The sequence below is a fragment of the Triticum urartu genome, chromosome 3, assembly GCF_003073215.2.
Source record: "Triticum urartu cultivar G1812 chromosome 3, Tu2.1, whole genome shotgun sequence".
Lineage (NCBI taxonomy): Eukaryota > Viridiplantae > Streptophyta > Magnoliopsida > Poales > Poaceae > Triticum > Triticum urartu.
In genome coordinates, this window is record NC_053024.1 from 5,495,187 (window position 1) to 5,506,390 (window position 11,204).

General features: G+C 49.3%; 1 protein-coding gene across 1 annotated transcript; it reads left to right on the plus strand.

Moving 5' to 3' along the window:
• Window positions 1-8,725: 8,725 nt before the first annotated feature.
• Window positions 8,726-10,516, plus strand: LOC125547530. The gene has a single exon (XM_048711362.1). The coding sequence runs from the start codon at window positions 8,870-8,872 to the stop codon at window positions 10,319-10,321; it is 1,452 nt and encodes a 483-aa protein (XP_048567319.1). The 5' UTR covers window positions 8,726-8,869; the 3' UTR covers window positions 10,322-10,516.
• The last annotated feature ends 688 nt before the right edge of the window (window positions 10,517-11,204 follow it).

Below are 11,204 nucleotides of genomic sequence, written 5' to 3' on the forward strand. Positions count from 1 at the left end.
TGCTGCCTTAAGCTGATCACAAAGCTTCTTGCTAACCGTTTACAAAAAATCATTCTGTAAATCGTGCATTAGAATCAATACGGCTTCCTTAAGGGGCGCACCAACAATGATTGCTTAGCCCGGGCCTTCGAGTACATACACCAATGCCAAGCATCCAAGCGAGAGATTGTTCTGCTAAAACTAGACTTCGCCAAAGCTTTTGACACAGTACAACACTCGGCTATAATACAGATTATGAGGAGCATGGGATTCAATGAAAAATGGATTGCCTGGTTTAAATGCATCTCTTCCCCAGGTAAATCCTCGGTGCTACTTAATGTAGTCCATGGTAAACACTTTTTGTGCAAATGTGGTGTCCGTCAAGGGGACCCGCTGTCCCCCTTGCTCTTTGTACTTGCCGCGGATTTGCTTCAGACATCGATTAATGACGCCATGCACAACAACAATCTGCATCTACCGATTCCCTCTGGTCGTAACAATCAATTCCCGGTCATCCAATACGCGGACGATACAATCATTGTCATGCCGGCCTGTCGTATCCAAGCAACCTGCATGAAACAGATACTCACGGACTACGCTGATTCTGTGGGGCTGCACATTAACTTTCACAAGTCCACGCTTATTCCTTTGAACACTCCGGAGGAAACGTACAAGGATATTGCTGCCATCTTTGGATGTGCATGTGCACAGCTACCGTTCACGTATCTGGGCCTACCCCTGGGCATATCCAAACCTACGGTCCTTGACCTAACTCCCTGGATCTGCAAGGCCAAGAGCAGAATCACCGCGGCAATGTCGTTGATGTCGTATGCGGGAAAATTGGCTCTGATGAACTGTTTGGTCACCTCGCTGGCGATATACTCCATGGGAATCCTTAAACTCCCGCCGAAGATCATTGAACAATTTGACAAGATTAGGAGGCACGGCCTTTGGACTAAAAAAACTGAGGATGGAGAGAAAAGTAACTCTCTTGCGGCTTGGGACATGGTGTGTCGGCCCAAGAAAAATGGTGGCCTCAGAGTTCTCAATCTCAAGGTTCAAAATGACGCAATGCTTCTGAAACTGCTGCACAAGTTCTATAACAAGTTCGACGCCCCCTGGGTGCACCTCGTCTGGGACACGTACTATGCTTCCACTGCCCCCCATGCTGCTGCCCCATGCGGCTCTTTCTGGTGGCGACAGCTCACTCAGCTCATGCCAGTCTACAGAGGGATCACCAAAGTGAAGATTGGAGCGGGTGACATGACGCTTTGTTTTGGAAGGATGATTGGAACAACTCCATTCTGTCGGAAACATACCCGCGTGCTTTCTCATTTACAAATGATGAAGATGCCTCGACGCGGAAATTTCTCTCGATCACCCATCTTAACCAGGCTTTCGACTTGCCCCTCTCGGTTCAAGCTTTTGACGAATTGCGAGCTCTCCAGCAAAACGTTGACACTGCAATGATGACCGGCTCCAAGGATGCCTGGATATGCACCTAGGGATCCGCTGTCTTCAAAACCACGGCCTACTACACCTTCTACTTCAGGGAGATGATTGCTCATGATGCATACCGATGGCTCTGGAAGACCAAGTGCATCCCTAAAATCAAGGTCTTTGGTTGGTTTCTCCTCTCTGATCGCCTTAACACGAGAAACATGCTCAAGAGGAGACATTATAACATTGGCAATAACTTGGACTACCTGCTTTGTGGACACCATGTGGAAGAGACTGTTGAACATCTCTTTTTCCATTGCACTTTTAGTCGCGAATGCTGGAGCAAGCTCAACATACACTGGCCATCGCATGGCAACAGATTGGGCCTCATTGCACACCTCAAGACTTTGAATCCCAGGAAAATTATCATGGATGTTTTCTTGGTGGCAGCTTGGAGCCTTTGGAAAGAAAGGAATAACAACTACTTTCGCAAGGTGGACCCATCAATCTCATCCTGGAGGGCTAGGTTCAAGAGAGACTTTGCTGACATCACCTACAGAGTGCCCCCCACAAGAAGCAGCTGGTGGCTGACTTACTTAACTCTATATCTTAGCTGTAATTATACACTTTGATTCTCAAACTGCTGCCCCTTGTACCATTCTTGGCACACCTCCTTTTCCCATTTGTGCATATGTAACATAACACTTGTAACCTGTACTAGGTATATACATACATAACCTAAAATATCTTAGGTATATTTTTATACTTGAAATATGTTGGATATATATTAAATACCCATACGTCACGTAGTCAGGCATATACATAGTCATATTTTACTTTAGATACACATGTCCACTGGATATGTACAATATTTTCCAAGCTTTTTCCGCGCAGCCGGGTATACAAGTGTGCAGACACCTTGGGTATTTTCAGTTGAAGTATATTATTTGATGTAAAACATTTTTCTACATTTTTTCACATAACCGGGTATATACATCGATTGGGTATGTACAATATTTTCCTACCCTTTTTCATATAGCCTTATATACGTCGATTGGGTGTTACAATATTTTCGTCAGTAGGTATTGTATAACCGTATTGGATAGTTAGAAAACAAAAATAAAATGTAGTTAGTCAACAAATAAATTATTGTGCATATACATACCCACGTACATACAACCTTTCGTTAGTAAGTATGATACCCATTTTAGATAATTAGGAAAAAAATGTAATACTTCAAAAAATAAATTACTGAATATATACATACATGCATATGTATATAATTTCGTTGGTAGGTATTAGATACCCATATTAAATAGTTAGAAAACAAAAATACATGTATTATATACCTACAGCAATTCGAACAAAATCAACACAAACTCCAGAAAGTTTTTGGTTAAGTCGCTTTACGCGAACTTAAAGGAGGGCCCGGCACTTGACATAGCTAGGGGGCTGTGGAAAGTGGCCATCCCCCTCAAAATCAAGGTATTCCCGTGGCAAATGTTTCGCAACCGGCTCCCTTCTTCCGATAACGTGGCCAAGAGAAATGGACCGTCAGACGGCTCCTGTGCGGTATGTGGGGCTCATGAGGATGCCAACCACATTTTCTTTAATTGCCACCTCGCCCATTTTGCTTGGAGTGCAGCTCAGGGAAGCCTTTGGGCAAAACTGGAACCCCCACTCCGGTGGGGAGTTACGCACCATTCTCTACGCCCATAGGGGTGGTTTCGCTAGGATTCTTTGGCGTTGTGTAGGGGCGCTGGTGTGGTCTCTTTGGACTACCCGTAACAAGATTACTATTGAATACAAGTTCTCTTCCCATCCTGCTGATATTATATTCAAATGCCACTTGTTCCTATAGACCTGGATGCCGTTGGGAAAACAGCAGGACACTGAGCGGATGGAAGAAGCCATGAAGAGCATTCGCACCATTCAAATCGCTGCACGACATTGATCCCCATGGTCGTTTTGTGGGAGTTGGACTCCTTCTTGCCGGTTGTTTAGACTATCTAGCTTTTAGTTCAGGCTTCGGCCGGTTGCATGTACTGCGACTTGGGCCTCGGCCCCGTGGTTTGTTATGTGTGTCTCAAACTTGGATGCTGCCTGTTGGTGTGCTTTATTAATTTAAAGCCGACGCTCTATAACCGTAGCCGTTCTTTTATTTTTCGTGGCACTTCCGAGTTCAGTTTTGTCTCTCAATCCCTATCTGTTACTTCCATTCCTAAGAGCATCTCTAGCCGTTCGGCCCCCAGGGCGCCGAAAAAGAGCCCCTGGGGGCGAGCCAGCGGTAGATTGGCGCGTGGGGGCGAGCGGGTTCCCAGCCGCTCGCCCCAGGGTCGCCCCAGACGCGCATTTTTTTATTTTAAAACATATGAATTCGGCAAAGTTCAGCCAAATTCGGCATAAATTCGGCTAACTTGACATTCATATTAAACATGTTCGGTGTTTACATAAATTATTTAAAAAAATACATCTACGGGGCGAAGAAGTCGCTGAGCGCCGCGAAGTCGCCGCCGACGCCGCCGCACTCGTCATCGTCGGCGGCCTTCTCCTTCTTGACAGCGCGGCTGCCCCTGCTGGACCCCTGCCCGGCGTCTCCAAGGCGGACCGGTGGTGGCGGCGGCGCGTCGTCGTCGTCGCTGTCGTCAAGGACGACGACGCCTCCCACATCCCGGCCGCGGCGCCGGGCTTCAAAGCGCTCGAAAGCGGCGATCTGGCGTTGCAACTCTGTCTGCGCCCAGTCGTCGCGTGCCCACTTCAGGGCCACCTCGTCGTCGAGCTCCTTCTCCTTGACGCCGCCGGCGAGCCCGGGGAGCCCCGACTCCTTCTTGACGGCGGCGAGCCCCGGCACCGTCTTCGGTTTGACGAAGCACAGAGGTGCCGAGGAGGGGGCGCGCCGTCCGCCCTCGTTAATGACGATGCCGGCACTGCGGTTGCGCCGACTGAGCGGCGTCTCCGTGGCAGGCTTGGCTTTGACGCCGAAGAGCGCCAGCGAGGAGGAGTGGGAGGAGGAGGAAGAGCCGAACCTCCTCAGCACCCACGGCCCGGAGCTCCGGCCCGGGGGGAGGGGGAGGGGGACGGGCGCCGCGGTAGGGTATGCCAGCGGCGGGTTGTTCCCGCCCTCGAGGTACTCCAGCACCCCGTACAGTGTGCGGCCAGGGATGCCCCACCAGAGGCGGCGGCCGTCACTGTTCTTGACGCCCCTCACCATCGGTGCCCCGTTAGTGGACGCCAGCCGCTGGGCCTGCCGCCGCTGGAAATACTCCGTTCACGTCGCGTGGTTGTCGGCGGCGTACTGGGGGAGGGCACGCTGTTCCTCAGTCAGGGCCGACCGCACGCGGTCGACCTCGGCGGCGAAGAAGTTGGGGCGCGCGTCGACGTCGGGCACCGGGGGAATGGGGACGCCGCCGTTGCTGAGCCTCCACCCGGTTGGCCCGGCGTGCATGTCCGGCGGTGCCGGGATGTTGGCCTCGAACAGAAGCCACACCTCCGACGACTGGAGCGAGCGGCGGCCGAAGCCGTTGGCCGCCGCGGCATCGCCGGGGAAGCGCTCAGCCATCGCTGGAGAGGGAATGAGGGAAGGGGAGGACGGGGGGAGGTAGAGCTCGGCGGCGCGGATGGGAGAGGGTAGAGCTCGGCGGCGCACTTGGGAAGAGCAAAGCTCGACAGCGGCTGGTTTGGGCTCGGGATGGTGTGGCCAGTGGCGAGGGGGAGCGGCGGGTCTTTATAGCTCGCGTCGTGTGTACGCGTGGCGGGAGGGGAGGTGTCGCCGTGCCGGCCCGTGATGCGCCGGCCGTGAGGAATCAATGGAAGGCTGACCGGCGGCAGCCTTGCCATTGATTCCCCGCGGGAAACCGAGGCGTGCTGGGGAAGACAAGGCGTCGTCTCGCTGACGCGGCTGGCCCGCGGCTTTTTCGCGCCAAAACCGTTCGCCCTGGCGTCCCGAGGCGCCCCCAGCGCGCCGTGTTCGGCTTGGGTCCGCCGGCGTCAGTTTCGGCCCAAGTCGGCAAAAAACGGGCTATTGGAAGCGCGGCTGGGTCGATATTTTGGCGTCGGCGCGGCAAAATCGTCTGGAGAGGACCTGTTGGGGACGCGGCCGGAGATGCTCTAAGTATGCAACCTGCGGAAAGTATGCATATTTTACCCAGTTTCTTCCCCAGGACCCAGTTTTATCTCCCGTTCGCCAAAAAGAGGGTGGAGAACCACTTCCCATGCTCAACCGCCGGCGGCGAACCCGTGGGATATCCCTCCTTTCGTTAGCTGCTCCGGCGGCAGGGAGGTGTGGAGATCTCCGGTGCTTCCACGTCGGCTGTAGATAGGTTAGGAATAGTTTTCATGGCAGTGCGCTTCGACGGTGGCGGTGGCGTCACTCCGTCGAATAAATTTGCCTCGACTGCCCACATGTCAGTGGTGCTCTCCTAGGTGGCGCCAACAGGTCGATGGCTCGTGTCTCTCGCTGGTCAGGCAGGTCGGCGAGGGTAGTTTTTTCATGTATGGGCTGACAGTTGTTGTTCTTATCAGGGGCAATGGCGACATAAGCAAGAGGATGGGTAGTGTTGGTGCTTGGTTGGCAGATGCAGTGGCAGGCAGCCTTACTGCTCTTCTTCGACTTCATCGAATGAAGACAACAGCGCTGAAGTCCGGAGGGTGCCACAGAAGTGTCTCCTAGCCGACATGCCACATTAGAAATTGTTCTGCCATTCGCAGTGGATGTGTTCTTCAGATCACAAAGCGACTCTGGTTGCGATGGTGCTCCTTCCGATTTGAGTGTATTGGATCTTCATCTCCTTCCCCCTGGCGATATTTCGTTGATCGTGGGTGACGGCGGTGGATTGTTGCTTTTCTGTATGGAGTGACCTCCAAGGACTTGTTTGCTCTGTTTTTTGTTTTGGAGTCCTTTTTGCAATTGTATCGGGACAAATGTTCTTCTTGCTTTGTCTTGCTTGGGTGCACGTGTGGTGTTGTAACCGTATTTTCTTATGAACATGTAGCAACCTTTTCTAGATGAGAGAACTCTTAAGAGCCCTCTCGTCCCTCCCGTCCCTCGCGTCGCCCCTAGGGTTTTCCTCCGCCGCCTGCCCCCACCTCCCCCACCCCCTCGCCGTCACCGAAGGCGAACGCCGGGAAAGCCCGCGCGGGCGCCGGGGAAGGTGGCGGCGGGGTCTTCGGCGCTTCTTCGCGGAGGCCATCGGATCCAGGGGCGGCGGCCCCTGCTGGCGTGGCGTGCGGCGTGCCTGAGGGTTCGGTCGTGAGGACGCTGAGCCGCAGGCGTGCCAGATCTGGAGGTATTGCCCCCCTTCCCTTCCATGCATCCCTTCCCAGTCCCCGGTTCGGTTTGGATCTTGCCGGATCCAACTCCAGTGTGTTCTGGCGGAGCAGATCGGTGTCCGGGAGAAACCTCGGCCGCCTTGGCTGGCCGGCTGCGGCGACGCCGTTTTTTGGCGCCGCTTTCCTCCTTGGGGGCGCTGCTGAGGGCACCATCTCTCCACTCCGACCCATGTCCGGGTGAAAGCCCAAGATCCGATGCGGATTGGGCGTCGGCGGCGCCCCATGCACCGTAACCTTCCTGGAGACGACGCCAAGGACATTGGAATCGGATGGAAGGGTCTGCAGGTGAAGGGTGGGGGTGTGCTGCCTCCCTTTCGGTGGAGCGGTGTTTCGTTCTACATATTCTTGGCGGCGGCTCTTGGCGGCATGGAGCAGCGGAGGCTTGGCGTCAGATGTGTGATGACGGACACGCGCAGGAAGTCGACGCTGTCTGGCGTCGTGGTGGCGTCGGCGGCAGCGAGACCGGGCAAGGCCGATGCAACAGTATAGCTCTGAAGATGGATATATGGCAGGTGGCTGTGGCGGCCTCATACCCAGCAGGCGTCCTGGTTGAGGAGCATGCCGGACTGGTGGGTGCCCATACCCGGCAGGCGTCCTGGGTGGGACCTGAGGTCTTAGATGTTATGTTTGGCTGCGAGATCTGTTTGGTATTAGGCCCAGACCATCAGCGCCCCTTCATCAGTTAGATAGGAGTAGTGACAGAGGTTGCGAAGATGGTGGCTTTGGTCTTACTGTTGTACGACTTTGTAAGGTCTTGTGTTAATAATTAATAAATTGGCCGTATGCATCGTCCAGATGCAGAGGCCGGGGGTATTTCTCCTTTTCTAAAAAAATAAAAAAAAGAAACCTTTTCTAAAAAAATATTTTCATCTGATTGTTAACGAGATAGTTGAAGAGCTCTACTGTTCTACTATTACAAGGGGCAACAATGCGAAAGAACTATATTGTCAGGACCTTGAGAAAATATACTAAGGGTTAGATGTTTATAGCTGTCATGATGTTCTTGGACATGGTCGGCTGGGAGAAGGACCTAGGATCCATGTATATACTGAGAAACAAAATGAGGTTATGTAATGACGCAAGGACATAAAGAAAGAGGAAGTCGGAAGGTGTGCAAGAAACTGGTGCAAGGACTAGGACTGTAAAAATATATGTGTTTCAGAAACTGGTGCTCATAGAAACTGATACATTTCACAGACTGCTGCATGCCCATGACGAGTGCAGTCGATTCGTATCGATGCGGCGCAGTGATGGTGGAGGACACCGACCGAGCTACCGGAGACAGCAGAGGTATCAGTAGCGGCTGTGTAGGGGCAAACGTGGAGGTGGGGAACTGTAGCAGCATGCTATTAGCGCAAGCATAGCATGCTTTACAAAAGAGCAGTTTATCCACGTGAATATTAAGGGCGAAGCACAAGCCCTGGTGCACCAGATAATTTTCTCCCTATGTGCCCAACTAATTCACTGTATTAAATAGCCAAAGGTTGAGAATGAGTTCTAAATTTTAACTTTATTCAATATTTAACCTAGTAATATTTGTTTTAAATACATAATTTATATTGCCTATAGACTACTTATCAAAAGACAAGATCTATATCTGTGACAAGTGATTTTAGTGGCTCCATGATCACGTCAGTTTTAGGTATATCAAAACCAATAGTGATAAGGAAAAGAAATACTAACGTGAAACCGAATACCAGTCAATTTTTTGTGTTCACATGATTTTCATTCCTTTGTCTGAAACACAAGATAAGCTTGCTCTTTAAAAGATACAAGAAGTCAAGAACATAGCTACTCCATGAAACGGCCATAGAGGACACATCATGGTAGTTGGCATGTCCTTCTCATGCATTGTTGTCAAACACTCAAAAACCTATAGTCAAACACTAGAAACATTGAACGTTCAAGCATGTTGAAGCTATCCTTGAATTCATATAATTGATTGACTTCTCATCTTTAAACACTTGGCGTTGGCCAATTTGTCATTCTACTTAAATTAAGCGCTTTTGCTTTCAGCTCACCACTAATATATCATGAGAGATCAGCTTCCCTATCAAATTCATCACAAACCTTATACACTTCGTCCATCATAAATCTCCTACAGCACTGCGGTGAACTTGACATGGATGTCGCCATATCTGCAGTTGCAAGCGAATTTGTTAGCCGCTTCATCTCCTTCCTAGTGAACAAGTACTCCTACTCAAGCCATGTCCGATTGGAGGAGAAGGTGAAGAGGTTGCAGAATCTCCTAATGAGAGTACACATGGTCGTTGAAGAGGCAGATGGGAGATACATCATGAACTCCAGGATGGTGATGCAGCTCGAGTTGCTTTCAGAGGCCATGTATCAAGGCTATCATGTTGTTGACACCTTCAGGTACCAAAGTCTGGAGGACAAAGGCATCAACGAGGTTTGCAACTCATCTGTTTTGCCTTTCGCCATTCCTCTTAAACGTACTCGCACAATTGCATGTACAAGAAAGGACAAAGTAGTGAACCTTGAGTTAGATGGTGCCTTGGAAAGCATGCAAAGTGTTGTGGATAACATGATGGAGTTTGTTGTGCTTTTGGGTGGATGTGACCGCATGGTGCGTAGACCTTATGATTCATATCTTTACTATGAAAACATCATGTTTGGACGTCATGCCGAAAGGCAAACGCTCTTGAACTTCTTGTTGCAACAGAACCCACCTGGTGATGAACCAGCGATTCTTCCGATCATAGGTGGTCGCACAGTAGGCAAGAAAACGTTGGTTGCTCACGTGTGTAGAGATGAGAGGGTGCGATCGCGCTTCTCTTCGGTTTTGCACTTGAGTGGAGAAAACCTTTTGAAAATTCTTGAGCATGAAAGTACCATCTTAGGGGAAATGTTGGTAGTTGTTGAGTTTGCTACCAATGTAGATGATAATGACTGGAGAACATTCCACTCCTTTGTCAAAAGGTTGGCTACTGGTAGTAAGGTGATCATCATAAGTAAACTTCAAAGATTGGCCAGATTTGGATCAGTGAAGCCAATTTTTCTCAATAATCTGTCTTTCGAGGAATTCTCTTACCTCTTCAAGACACTGGCATTCGGAAGTGCAAACCCTAAAGAACATCCACGTCTAGTACCAATAGCACAAGAATATGCCAAGGTGTTGCACATGGAAGAGTCACTTCTCATCGTAAATACATTTGCAAATGTATTGAGGAACAACCTGAATGTCCGCTTTTGGCTTTGCCTATTTAACAAGAGCAGAAGAATGATTGAGAGGAACCTCTCCATATATGGTGTGGATCTGAAAATACATATGGAACAAGGTTATCCGCTTCACTTAACAGATTATGCTTTGAATCCACTGCGCGCGATACCTTATTCAGCAACAGTTCCAAGGAAGAAGGAACTACCAAAGGTCACACTCGGGGAGCTCCTGGAAGATCCTAGTGTTCGGCCAAAAGGGGAGTTCAATTTAGTGACCTGGGAATCAATGATTCCTCCTTATAATTCATCCTCTTACTTTGTTCCGGACTGGGTTCAGGATACGCCTGAAGGTACCCCCTTGTCGGGTAAGAAGCGACGAGGACTGCATGTATAATATTATAGCATGGCCTCTATAATCAAGTGTGATGGCAGTTGTTTAATTTTCCATGGAATTTGTAGTCTTTTTACAAAGGCCCAAACAATTTGTAATTTACTAGTCACTCGTGCATGCTTTAGCCACTCTGTATTTGTAATTCTTTTTTTCGGGGAGATCTGTATTTGCAATTCTGTGTGTATATGGTTCTTTTTCTGCTCATTCTCTTTCTACTTTTTGTTCATTCCTAACTTTATTTTCATCCTGAGTGTTTTGTTTTTTGCGAAATATTTTCATCCTGGGTGTTAATGCTATATAGTTGAAGAACTCTTACAATGAACAATATTGGACCACAGCTGGATTGTCCAGACTTTGACACTATATCCTACGAGTTAAATGATTAATAGCTTTGGTTGAGCGGAGAATCTATGATCCATCTATTGAGAATCAAAAAAGGGTTTTACAATGACTCACAAAGAGAGAAAGAAATGGCGAAAAAGCTGGGCATTTCAGAAGAAACAAAATGCATTTAGTTGAACCCTAAAAGAAAAGAAAAAACTCCCGTCTATCTCAAACTGAAAATGTTACGAAGAAGTTTGCTAAGTCAAGCTTCCTATGCCATATGTTTCATCTTTGTATGCACAAACCTGGAGAAAAAGTAAATCCCAAAAGGATATTACCATGATTTGAAGTCGTTCGGGACTTGGCATGCTACAGTAGTAAACTATTAATGTCTGCTGTTACGAAATTTGACTTCCAACAAAGTTAGCAGTCTGATGATGACCTGTATGGAAATAGACATCGCAATATTTTGTAACGTAGTCCTTAGTTTGAACTGCAAAAGTTCATTCGGTTAGAAATTGCTACCTGCCCATAGAAAGGTCGCCACTACGCGTGTGGACGC